Here is a 13,882-nt window from a genome sequence, read left to right on the forward strand (position 1 = left end):
AGACTTTTTTTTATATGCTTATATCTCAGCCTCAATCTTCCTGTCCTAATGGCATTCTCAGAGTTGAAGGAGAAAGAGAGACAGGTTACTAAGCTTTCTGGAGCCTCAACCTAGCAAAGGAGAGGTATCCTCTTACAGCTTCAGGTGTTCCATGATAAGTGGAAAGTCTCTTGTTATCTACCTTTACCAGGTGTCAGGTGAGAGGGTCAGAGGTTCTGTTTCAGTTAAAAAGCCTTGTCTTCACAGAAAATGAGAACAGTTAAGCAACATGTTCAACAGGTGACACTAAGTGGGGTAAAGAACTGTGAAGGGAGGTGTGGTAAGGGCTTCGTGAAGTTCTTTTCAAATTAGAAGTTCCTGACAGAAACCATTGTCATTGCATCATTACCTACAGTGTATCTAGCTCAACCATTATTGCTCTATAAATGCCAGGAAAAAAAAAAGTACAGCATGTTTTTCTTAGATTATTACTATTTATTTCTCCACACAGTTCAGTTTTTCCTAGAAAAGCTGTTTCAGACTGAAGTCTTGGCACTTCAGAATAAACGATCAAAAATGAGAAATACAGTATTCTATCCCACACAAAACCTACTGCTTCCAGCACTCACTTTAAGTAGCTCTATTGACACAGTATAGTGCCAATAAATCAGCAAAAGTGGAGTCTACAGTTCTGAGCAAAGAAAATCTAACAAAGTTAAACATGCTGCATGTGTTCCTTACTCTCAGGAAAGGGTGTTAAGTGATTAATATTAGTCTGTTCTGAAAATGTAAGACTTGCAAGCACTCCATTATTTTCTACTTAGTGTTCCCATTAAATATCTCTCCAGAGCATATTATAAATTCCCCAAACCAAGCACGTGTGGCCTAGACAGCCTTCACTTACCTTAGTCAAAAATACAGCTTAGGAAAGAAATTGCTTCTTGAGAATGCGTATTTCATACACCACAAACGATGGTCACTGGAGGTAACATGGGTTGTAAGCAAAAAAACTGTGTGCTCTACCCGGAGAAAGGAACTGTGAGGACTTTCCTCCACCTGTTGCCACATCCATGAACTGTAATATAGTCACTCCAAGGGCAATGCTTCCAAAAGAAAAGAGAAAGAAGGGGCAAAGACTAAGCTAACTCCCATTGACACTAGTAGGAGTTATGCGTGCTGTCTGAAAGAGATTCTTTCTTCTTTACAGTTGTGGAGAGCTGAAGGAAGCTGTTCGCATTGCTTGTTCCAGGATACAAGTCTGTCACCAAGCCTTTACCACCAAGCTATTGTGTTATTTAAATACGTACTCCCATTACAAAGAATGAGACAGAATTCTTTCAGAAATGGAGAACTTTTTACTCTAGCATCCCTGCTGTCATGTGTATTCCATTCAGATTCCTTTCCATACCATGGAGAGCCTTCTGCAAACTCAATATGAACACTAATTTGCAGCATGCCGCAAAATATTGCGTAATAATGCAAGGATAATTCAGGTTGGAAAGAACCTTGGAAGGTTTCCAGTCTGACATCCTTCTCAATCCAGGGTCTGCTGTGAGGTCAGACCAGGTTTCTCAGAGCTTTGTCTAGCTCAATCTTGGAAAAATTCCAAGGATGGAGGCTGTACAACCTTCCTGAGCAGCCTCTATCCTAATGACCTCACCCAATGACATTAGATTGTGATGTCTCAGAACGTTAAAAAAATTTGTTTCTCTTGTTCAGTGTTATATAAAAGAAATTGAAGAGACGGAACATCAATAATGCCACCTTTCAAATGATGGTAAACTCTAGCATATTCTAGGTTACCAGTGAGGGAGAAGCAGCTACCTGTAACAAAGGTCACAGAGAGGGCCACGATGAAATGATGCACGTAGGTGATTCTGTATCAGGAACACCTGAATGTGACTCTTACAGACCTGTCTCTCCAAGACTAACAGTCATGAGGAATCGTAATATACACACATATATACGTATAGTATTATAGAAACAATATGCAGACAGGTATGTTTTGTCATGCTTAACACAAGCATAGGGGCCAGCAATGCCTACATGTTATTTAAGTCTTTCTAAAGTCCCAAGCCTGTGACTTCACTCCTCTCTCTCAGTTCCCTAATTTTAAAAATGGGAATAACATCACTTGGACCCATCACAGGAGTTTCCAGTATTAGAACTGATGCAATGCTTTGAAGATGTGAACTGCTATTCTGTGCACCTTAATTCAAAGCATGGAGACCGGACAGTGAGGTGTATCGTAATTACATACTTTTTTGACTATTTCTGCACTACACAGTCACATAGCAGTGATTAAACATGCAAAATCCTGTCCAGTATGCACTGGATTCAGTATAAAGCCTGGAAAGTCTCTTCATTGGCTGCACAAAATTCCTCAGCACTGTTCTTTAAAATAGAGCTCCATTCAGGAAACTTCTCTCCCACCCACAGCGCCAATGCAAGTAGCGAAACTCCTGGTAGGATTTGAGCTGTGACTGTAAGACAGTATGCCTCCTTACCACCAAGTCTGTATTGACCAGAAACAAATATAAGGCAGATTGTGGCTCCTTTCTTCAGGAGGTATGTTAGGCCAGTGGCAGCAGAGAAAGGAGTCTCTGCAGCGCATTATGCAGGATGCGAGAGGCCCCCTGCTGCAGAACCACCCTGGCCCTCAGCAAAACATCCAGTGCCAGTTTTGAAGCCTTCTCCTGAGCAGAGGACAGAACAAAGCAGGGTAGTAAAGTCAGCCACCAGATTCCTACAAGGAATGACATAGCATTTCCTTGTACGTTTTTTGTGCACAATAGACAAGCACCACTCCAATTCATAATTGGAAGGGGATGTCCTTATGACATTGCAACACCAACTGTAAATGCTGGCCTTCTAGAAAACTTTTCCTGCCACTGAACTGCTTTTATTCTCCACCCCCTCAAGATGAACAGTGTGATGTCTATGCTCTACCTCTACGCACTTGTGAGTCATGGGCTGGGCTTTTACATCTTTTTGTCTCATATCTGTGATGTGAAAGAAAAGAGGATGTTTGCCTTGTATTTGCTACTCACTGTTGGAAAAGTGAGAAAACAAGGGTGAAACAGTCATTTAGGATGACACGAAAGATTCTTAAGCCGATATTGTATATGCCAATAAGGCCTGAGGCCAGTCTAACCCCTTCTGGCACACTTTGTGCTGTTGTTAACACCTGGTCAAAACGTTACACATTTTAAACTGAAAGATTTTACGTGCTCTCTTGGTGAGCAAATCACCATATAGGGAAAACAACAGAGGCTGAGCTCACTTACTGATTCCTCATTTATACTGATCAATTCAGGAAAAAAAGCATAAAATAGGAAACTACTCAAATTACTATAGTACAGCTAGATTGACGGTAAAGGTGGGAAAGTGCCCTTGTTTTATTTGGGGATGCTGTACGTTGAGAGCTGTTGAGCGGTTATGACTAAGTACTTTCAGGTCATACAAAGGCTGCAAGAACTTTAAGAGTATTTCTGTCAGAAAAGAGCAGGGAGGGAGAAGAGGGGGTCAGATCAGTTTAGCCACTTACATATAGGCAGGCACAGAGAGAGTTACCCTTGCAGGCTTCCCCTCAGTGCTTCTTTGCCAAATTCAGTGGGCACAGAATCCATTCTGTACCCACAAGCAAAATAAATAATGGGATTACATTTCTCAGTCCCTACAGATTCCCAAGAGAATTTTGGGATTCTGGGAGCGGGAATAGCCCTGGAAAGGGGATGTGTGGGAAGCAAACAGCACTTCTGAGGACAGCACACAGTCTCTTCAGCCTGTGCAGTTGGACTGTTGTGATAAAGCTTCCACTGAAGACTCCTAGAAGACACTGAAAATCCAGCTTTGAAAGATGTTGCCAGAACAGGATTCTGAATGAGGTAGATAAGAGGTCTGATCTGGCATGACAAATCCTGAGTAGCAAGCCAAGGGTTAAGTCTATGAGCCAGAGCAAAAGGATCCTTGCTGCTGCTTCCTCCCGGAACAGTAACCCACAGACTTCAAAGTGACAGTTGTGCCATTTTTTTTCACATTGCAATGCACTGGTGCAGAGGCATCCCTGACACTGTCTCTTGCCCTTTCCAGCAAGGCTGCTACCACCTCATTTTCTGCCTTCACTCTTCATTGGTGGGAGGAGGAGGAGGAGAAGGGATTTCCTTCTATTAACAGTGGGAGGAAAAGTCACTAGATCCCCTATGCAGTGTAGCCTCTAAAAACCCAAACACACAGAGGGGTCTCCATCTCACACTTCTCCCATCAGGAACAGGAATGCAGTTCTCACCAGCTTTGGCATCTACAGACAAAGCTGTATTTCATTCCCCCTTGCCATGAAGGCCCTCCCGCCGTTCCCACCACCATCCTTCCCAAACTCTCCCTTACCACGGCTTTGCCTTGGGCATGGAAAGCAGGCCTTGCTCTTGTTCTGCCAGGTCTGAGCCCTCCAGCAACCTCCCAACATGACCCCCAATGATATCACACCAGGCCCACAAGCTAACCTCTCCTCCAAGGAAGTCTGTGGATAGCCAACTGCTCTCATGCTCCTCACTCGCTATCAGTGCCCATCCTGCTACTTAGCAGTGACCAGGACCAGCAGTAACTGCCTTCACAGCTGCAGTCCTTTCCTCTGACTTGCTCTGAAAGGGAAGCAGCACACACATCACACATGTACACACAGCGTATTTTCTTTACAGTGCTTCTCTCAATCCTAACCTCTTAGCCTGCTTCATCAGCAGTAACACATCGCCTCAATTTGTTGGGGGTTTGCTTTGCTTCCCCCATCTCACTTTGGTCTTTCTAGGAGTTAAAGAAATAGAATATCCTAACAACTAGAAATATTTCTCTTTTTTTTTTCCCTCCCCACTAAAATAATATCAGTGCAGCAAAAATTGACACTGATCTACAAAGACTGGCAAGTCACTCTGGTAGAATGTCCCTGGCCCCCTTAAAAAGAAGGATTAAACTGCATTTAACACCTTCAAATCCTATCAACTACCTTAAAACTGCCAGAAGACAGTTTTCAGATACCCAAAGGGTACAGAAAATCTTTAACTAAGACCAGGACTGGGACTACACACAGAGAAAGGTACAAAGTGGAGCTAAAGTACAATATTCCCATAAGCTGAAATACTGATATTGAATTAGAGTTTGGTGGTTTTTTTTAGTATATTTTGCTGCATTTCCACAGACACTTCAAGCATTCAGTACACCCCTCAGTATTTGGCTCAGAAAGGTGGCATATCTTAAACTGGATTGGATGTTTTCTTTCATGTGTGGTGAGTTTTTGTTGTTTTTTTCATTTGTTTGTTCATTCATTTTCTAAAATCAGTTATTCTGCTTCTTAACTGGATACCTTTGGTTACCAGGCAGACAAAGAAGCAGTGCAACATACACAGACAATCAGAAGCAAAGCTAGGCTAACAAGGGAAGTCTGAGACAGGACCACCCTCTGAGCATCATCACTGGCAGCACAGGCTGGGGTAAATGCCCTTTGGCCAGAGTTACTGTTTGCATTGCATAGGATAACTGTTTGCTAAGTCGTGTTTAGGTACCTCTCCACACTTATGCAAAGAACAAAAGGACACAGTGGCCTTCACACAGAATTTACAGAGAAACTATATAAAAATCAAGACAGAGTTAGTTGGCTGTTGTTCAAATAACTGTTTTTATCTAAATCAAAAATACCTGTAACCAGCACATGAGAGGCTTAGAGTGTAAGTGGAAACAAATTTCGAGATGAATTGCATGAATGAAATAGAACCTGTGCAGGGGGTTGTATTAGATCTGGACCGCTTACTAATGTGATCTTAGATGCAGAGCACTGGCAGAATTCACTTGAGCATTATCTTGAGACGGACAGGGTTTACTGGGGGTGGAGAATGGCTTTTAGGGACTGCCAATTAGCACCACCCTGTGTGCATCTGCTCCATGCGACATAACTCAGTGTGGCTCTGCAGATCATGCTTGCAGACAGCCCTATCTGCTGGATGCCGTTTCTTCTTTTACTACGAGCCTCTCCCTGCAATCCACACACTTCTTGGTGGCCATCAGTGGTGGTCCTGAGAACCTATCAGGGAGTGTTGGAAAAAAAGTAAAATATAAAGAAGCAATGACACAGCTCTTGCCTTCACATTTGGGATGGAGACTTGCATTGATATTGTGACTACCCTGATACCCAACAGGACAATTCCACGTACAAACACTGACCAGATACATTAACAGGAGATCCTACTTTCTTTCACTGCAGTAAGGTTCTCCGTAGGAACCACGCAGTGCTAGCTATTTCATGGGAAATGTGTCTGGAAATTTATTACTGAAACTCAGAGAAGGTTTGCACAAGCACCTGGGTCTTCTCCCCCACTTCCTGACCCGTAACAGCTTTGAGGCAGAGGATTGATGCAATCCCAGCACTTAAATTCCCATAGTAAAGGAAATCATGTAGGTCTTCTTGGTTGTACTGCCAAAGTTGGTGTTTCATCTCCAAAGAGCTCCCAGAAACGTGATGTCTTCCTCCTGAACGATGAGGTGTGTTAATACCCAGCTAGCACACTAAGGGTGGACCTTTTCACATCTTCTAGCTGATGCGTAGAGTGTCCTTGAAACATCTACAGGTGCCTGACCAAGGGCCCAATATGTGATTATTAATCATTCTGTAAACATGCAGCAGCAGCAACTCCTGCATAAAGACCAGTCTTCTGCGGAGGAGCCCCACTGTGGGAGCACAGCAGATGAGAAGGCCTCCTTCCCTAGGAGCAGGAATGACACAGGACTTGCAAGTGGGGAAGAGAAGGCCGAGCTGAAATATCCACACACCCCAACTATACTGGAGCAGCATGAGGACGACAGCAATCAGATGTAATAGCAAACAGAGCCAGGAATCAAACCACTTCCCAGAAATTCAGAAACCAAGCAGATTCAAGTCACCTTCTTGCCAGATTTTAGTCAGTCCAAAGGAGGAAAAAGCCTTACATAATCCATTGCAGTTTTACAACATGTGCAGAGCAGTCAGAGATCACAGTGTGAATTCACAGTGTTCACAGCTGCACACCTCTCTGCTGAAACTCAATTTAAGCAAGTAGCACTTTCCTGGGACACAATAGCTGGACACCAAGACTTTTTTCCATGTCTCCTTGAAATCTGGTACCATCTAGCTCAGCAGCAATTGCCAAGGCAGGTTCTAGGGCCTTTGATATGTTTAATTTTGAACAAGAGCATCTCTTCACATTCTCATCAGGATTCAGGTATGCTACTGCACAGCAAAGGAGAGGACAACCACCTTATGTGAAAGTGCCATCAGCTGCCTTTCATTATAAACAACTTATACAACACATCTGCAAAAGGTCACAGCAGCAGAAAGAGAGCAACATGGAAGTGCAAAGGTCGATGGTGACTGTGAATCTGAGACATGACTTGAAAATTCATCCCATAAACAGCAACCTAGTGAGAGCACAAAAACAAGAAGAAACTGCAACAGGACAGACAGGACAAAAAATGATGCTTCTTCTAGATGAATCAGGTCACTGCAGACTTCCCAGGTGTTAACCCTGACAGTATTGACATACTATTTATTCATTAGCTTGGGGGTATGTAAGTATGGAAAAACAAACATATTTTTTCCTCGAGAATGAATATAGGTTTTACTTCTTACCCAGTCTGAATTAGAGGCCTATAAACAGACACAGAAGAGAACAAGTTTCTTAACTGCAATGTCCATTAAACAAAGCAGCATCAAACAAAGTTTGCATTCACTCACAACTTTTAGCACTTACTTAGCACTTTGCAACCATTAATCTCAAGCTGCTCTTCAAGGGAGATATGAAGGGTTTTATTCTTTGGCATAGGGAAACGGAGGGACAATAAGGACTTGGCTAGAAACACACTGAAAGTCAATGGTGTAGGCAGAAACTAAATGCAAGTCTCTGCATTACCAGCCTGGATCATGCCATTTCCTCTGTATAGAAGCCAAAGCATATGTTTAATAAACAGGTTGTCTCAGGTTGTTGCAAGACCTGGGTGAACTGGCACACAGATTTACCCCTAGGGTTGACATGAAGGAGCAAACGTTGCAAAGAGCAAAATAAAGCTCTGGTTACTTAGCCAGTAATCATAATTCCATCTTGCATTTCTGGATCTCTTATTTTGAAAGTTCTCAAGGCCTTTCTTGCAACACCAAGTACTATGTAACTGCCAGAGCCCTTGAAATATAAAATCGGCCATACCAGGTCCGACCAAAGGTCCGTCTAATCCAGGACCCTGTCTCAGACTTCAGCCAAGAAGGAATCCCTAAGGAGGTGCACCAAATACGGACAGGATGGAGTAATATTCTGCAGGAAATACACCAATACATTCTCTCAACCTCCAGCAAATTGTAATCCAGACATCTGGTATTCAATAGCCATTGAAGGATTTTTCTTCCGTGAAGCTGACACTTTTTGGATCTAGGTTCACTTTAACACCCCGTATATCCCATTCCACAGCTTTATTTGATATTTTGTGGAAAAATGTCCTTTTGTTCATTTCGAACCAGACCATTGATAATCTCATTTGATGTCCTAACTTCCAGCTTCAAGGGAAAGAGTGAACATTCATCCCATTTGCCTCTGCCATGATGCTCCTGATCTTATAAATCTCTCTTAAGTAGCCCTCAGAAATCTTTTTACAGACTGAAAAACCCAAATCAATTTAGCACCTCCTCATACAGAAGTTGTTTCTTTTGATCATCCTTGTTTCCTTCTAAGCACATCTTTGAGCTTTTTGTATCCTTTTCAAGATAAGGAGATCAAACTGCTCACGCTACTTAACATGCAGCAAAACTTGGGTCTATATAGTGTCATAGCAATGATGTTAGGAGTTATTATGTAAAGGAAAGAAACCAAACATTCAACCTGCCTCTCCTCCTTTCTTTCTTATTACCTTATTATCAACTTTCCCAGCTATTGAATGCAAAGTTCATATATTGGTGAAACTATCCATTATAACTCCCAAACCTTTCTTTTCAGTGCCAGTAACTAGTTCTGTCCCTACTGCTGTGTATGTTAATTTGAGATTGTTTTTCCCCACATGCACTAATTTACATTTATCTAACCTGAACATAATCAACCAGTTTCATTAGCCCAATTATTCAGGTTTATGAGGTCCTTCTTCAATACTTCGCAGCAACCTTATGTTTTCCCAACCTGGAATATACTTAGTATTACCAGCTAAGATTGCCACCTCCCTCTCCACTTTCTTTTCCAGACTGTATGCCGATATCAAGCAGCACAGCCCCATTTACTGAGCCAGCTGGGCATCCACAGGTAACCTGAGGGAAACGACCAGTTGTTCCTAGCCTGCGTTTCCAGGCTTTTAACCAACTACTGTGCCTCTAGAGGACTTCCTAAGGCTGTTTAATTTCTTTAGAAGTTTCCACATTATCAAAGCCATTTGGAAACCAGGCTGAGTGTTGTGGTGGCTGCTGAGTGAGAGTGGCAGCCACTGGAAGAAAGCTCTGGCCCCCAGCTGCTGGCACCATTCCCATCCCTCCTGTCCTCCCAGCAGGAACAGGAGAAGCAGGCCTCATTCTCACCTGGTTCTCCATTCCAGCTTTTCCTACTTTCTCCTTCCCCGTTACCAGAATAGCACTGGCCTTGGCCCCTCACCCTCAGAAAGGCAAAACGCAGCATTTACCTGTAGCAGCACCAAGTCTCAGAGTGCAGGCATCTGTGGTCCCAGCACTGGTGCAACCAGAGTAGGCAATACCTGTACTGCTATATAAATGTGCCGCCAACTTAAACCAGAAGAAGAAATGTCTCACACAAGCACCGTCCCCCATTGCTTAGCTACAGTTTATTATGAAGTACCGTCCATCACCCTTCAAACAATCTCCAGCTAAGCAAAGGTCTACCAACCCCAGGACTCTGTTTAGCAGTATCTTGGAACAAATAAGGACCGTCATGCAATTTTATAAGCATGGGTCTGGTATCAGTCATGACAATCAAGTTCACTGTAGTATTGTTTATAAATATGTAAAAGGAAACGCTGAGTGAAACTCCAAACAGGCCTGTCAGAAAACAAAACCTCTCCATGTAGCTTATAGGTAAAAGGCAATTCTCAGGGACCAGCTGCACTTTTGGCTCCTCTCTGGTGTCTCAAGGTGCATCCCCTTTGATGTCCTCCCCAGGGTGAAATCCCATCGATTCCCCACTCTGGGTTCAGGTTCTGGTCTGAACACAAACTCTTACATATTGATTCACTCCTACCTACTGCATGTTTCTCCCCCACCCTTGAGAAACCATTACAGAAGTAAATACAGAAAACAATAACAACTTTCCTAAAATAAAGTGTGGTTTTATTGTAACAGTAGGTACGAGGCAGAATTCAAAAGGCTTTGAAATAAGGTCTATTTGTGCCTATTCCAGCTGAATTCCAACCTTGTGGGATGATGCAGCAGCAGGTATATCTGTACATCAGCTTGTTCCCTGCTTGTAACTACCCAAGGGAGCACCATTTGACCTGGGGAGAGTTCTTCCCTCCTCCCATACTTGGCATCCTTGGTTTTGTTAAACCAAAACTAGTTTAGCATGAGCCAGTGGAGACTTCCCTGCCAGCTGCCCACCTGTTACTACGTAGCACCACTTACAGTGTTCGTTTATGGATGGATGCCCTCAGTCTTGTTTTTGCCCTCATGATTTTGTTCCTTTTTGAAAATCAAAAGCCTGCTATAAAATTGAACTGAGAATTATATAATAAGCATCCATCACCAGCAGCAAATAACCAGGGAGAATATACAGCATCCAAAACATTGCAGAGTAGTTCCAAATCTCCCACTAGGAAGATGAAAATTTCTGAATAGCACCATCCTGAAATGGCTCAGTGAAGCTAAGTGGCTATAACAAACTTCTGCATAGGAATGTGCTGGAAAATTTACAGCAGCTGAAGAAAGATTCCCGCTGCCTATCTCAAGACTGCTCTTTACCAGCTCAAAGTACAGAACCAGCCAGAGTGAGCACTGCTTGTCTGGCAGCAATGGCTTTGCAGGTATCCCAAAGTGGGAAGTAACTACCGTGCATGGTTGTAGGGCACCGGAGGATCAGCTGAAAGCAGAGACTTCATGGTACAGTTGGTATTAACATATGGATGAAACATTGCTTTAAAAAGTTCAAACAGCAACTGTCAGCTGAACAAAGTTGGCACAAGGGTGACAAATGAGTTTTGCAATTGTGCTATTTTTACTATGTAATACCGATACTGTATAAAAGAACAAATGTTGTGTATATGTTCAATGCCAAACCTAAACCGTTGCTAACAGTGTTGTTATGATATGATTAAAATGTCACCGTCACTACTTGCTGAAAAGGATTTTATCCCCCCCCAGCAAGTGTTTTCATTACTGGAGTTTTACCAGACATGTTTGTGAGAAAGAAAGGTGAAGGAATAACCCAACTCAAATATTTAAAAGCATTTAACCGTTCTGGCTCATTGACAACTGTACTCTCTTCCCTGCGATTTTTAAGAGCTGCTGACGCCTCATGGAAAAAACTTTGAAAAACATAGTATTGAAAAACAATTTTGCCAATGTGTCATATTTTCTGTCTTATCCCTTCCCTTGCTTCTCACTAGTAGACGAATCTACATGAAAACAGAACCTTGATTCTTTAGGTAGACAAAATTTGTATCTGAGCTCTGCCAAAGCATGTGGGTGTTTGGATCCTGTCCATTAAAGACATTTAACTTCAGATCCAGGCTCAGTCTTCGAAGCTCGCAAGAAGTGCTGAGATCCAGGATTTTGTTCAGACCCATCCTTGTTACTAAGAAGTCATCTTGCTGCCTGTCCTGCATGGTAAGCTATAGGCTTCTGCTAAAGATCTCTTAGGTGGCAGCTAATGGCAACAGCTGCTCCCGAATTATAAGCATAGGGCACTGCTGAATATCCTACAGGGACGGAGATTCTAAAAATTTAAGGGGAAAAAAAATTTTTTTTTAAAGATTTTTTTCCTGTTAGTTCTGGTAGCAAGGCTGTCTTGAAATAACACGTACTTGATTCGTCTCTCATACTGGCACAACTTTCTGGACTTCAGTGAAATCACATTGGCTGAGTACAAACAAAAACCATAGTCTGTATGAAGCCAGAGTGTTTTTTTTTCACATTCAGTGTCTTGAAACAACACATTCCAGTCCTCCAGTCCAGCCACAGAAGCTCCTGCTCCCTTGTAAGCACAGCAAACCGAGGTTCATCCCAAATCTCCTGCTCTGCAAATTACTATGAGTGGAGAAGGAGAACAAACCAACCTTCCTCAGTTAAAAAAGATGCCAAACTTGACATAATCACAAGAAGCAAAAAGAATCTCCTTTCAGCATAGCCTTTGCTCTCGTACCTCCTGATTTAGCTGCACTGGGCAGAGTACTGGAAATGCTGGATAGATACCTTCCTTGGGAACATGCAGGAGGACATGCTTCTTACGTGACCTTGCCTCTCCTTTAATCAAAAGGCTTCTCTCACTTTCACCGACATTTACCCCATGGACATTGAAACAAAGCAAGACAGAAAGGCTAGAGCACAGACTGCCCATCTGTTCAAGTAAAACTTTTCATCAATGGATTTGCCAATGACTGGGCTATTTGAGGAAGACTGACAGATTTGCGTTTCGCTGCAGGTAAGTCACAAGACAAAACCACAACTCTAACAGAGGACTAAAAAACGACAAGTTCGTGACGGGTGAGCTGACACCAGCTGTCACCTATCTGGTCCTCTCGCACTGCACAGCATCACAGGATGGGACACCCTGGCACACAGACTTCAAAGAGGCTTCTTAGTCTGAGCCGAGAGAGCAGAACTCGCTCTCAGAACACCACAGTCCCCTCTGCCGAAGAATCAGAGACAAGCAGCAATTGCTAGATGGAAAGGAAAAAAATAACCAACAGCATTTCCAGGCCCAGATCTCCACTGTCTTGCACTTCATGTGGTCATTTACATCTGGGCAAAGTGAACGTGAAGCACTTCCAAACCACAGAAGCAGTAACTTATGCTCACTTCCATTGCATAAAGCATGAGATTGGTGAATCAGGCCCTCTCCTACAAGCAAAATGTCCCTGACAATGAACAATGAGTAAAATATAGGATGTGTAATTCCACTTGTTCTGGAAAACAGTCAGTCAATTAAAAAAGGTTACCAAAAGACAAGCAGCCAAAATCTGCTTCTGAACTCCCAGCATTCTCAAGGCATAGCTTTGTCAATAGCATACACGGCGCACAAGATTATGACCAGCTCAGGCCGTTAGTTTCCTTTCTGGGCAGGAATCCCAGCATAACAGATACTTATGCATATTCTGTCCTCATTTTATCTAATTACAAATATCTCTCTAGGGATGGGGAGGGGAGAAGAGGTTTGATCACACAATTTTAGGTCATTTGTGCAAGGGATTGCTGGGATACGCATTGATCCAAAGAGTGCTGTAATACTGTAAAAGTTCCCAGAGCCTTCTCTCATTAAAAAACAAACAAACAAAAAACAATTTATATGAGGTTTTTGAAACTGACCAATAGGAAAGAGCTGAATCACATGCTGCTATAAATCAGTAGGAAGTGTATGGAAATGTCTAAAATGGCAAGGCACTGACTAACAAACAATATCATGTTTTCCTAAGCACCACCTTTAGGTACACTCTTTCTTTCCTATATTATACATACACAAATATATATATATATATATATATATATATTCTGCATACACACAATTTTCTCTGAATAAGATCAATAACATCAGGGGAAAAAAATTGAACAAAGTCCTTTAAGAAAAAATTACTTTATGGTGCTCATTTGGGGTTTTTACTTAATGGCAAAAGAAAGAAACAACATAGTTTTATATTGCTGAACTTTTAAAAGCCACATCTAGGCATGAACTAATTAAGTGAAATACCTTAA

The 13,882-nt window shown here is 42.4% G+C and overlaps 1 protein-coding gene across 12 annotated transcripts in view; it reads right to left on the bottom strand.

The window, feature by feature from the left end:
- DPF3 (double PHD fingers 3) overlaps nt 1-13,882 on the bottom strand; it is a 170,606-nt gene that overhangs the window by 143,560 nt on the left and 13,164 nt on the right. For 4 of the 12 annotated variants that reach the window (XR_014585390.1, XM_083839355.1, XM_083839352.1 and 1 more), the window contains exon 1: nt 4,482-4,674. The exons of 5 other annotated variants lie outside the window; for them this stretch is intronic. Coding sequence is in view for 5 of the 7 variants with exons in the window: in XM_083839355.1 (XP_083695481.1) it covers nt 4,482-4,522 (41 nt within the window). In the remaining 2 variants the exon portion in view is untranslated. Of the gene's footprint in view, nt 1-4,481; nt 4,675-13,882 lie in introns of those variants that run through there. 3 more of the 12 variants (XR_014585391.1, XM_083839357.1, XM_083839356.1) reach the window with 1 other exon arrangement.

The sequence above is a fragment of the Anser anser genome, assembly GCF_964211835.1.
Source record: "Anser anser genome assembly, chromosome: 5".
NCBI lineage: Eukaryota > Metazoa > Chordata > Aves > Anseriformes > Anatidae > Anser > Anser anser.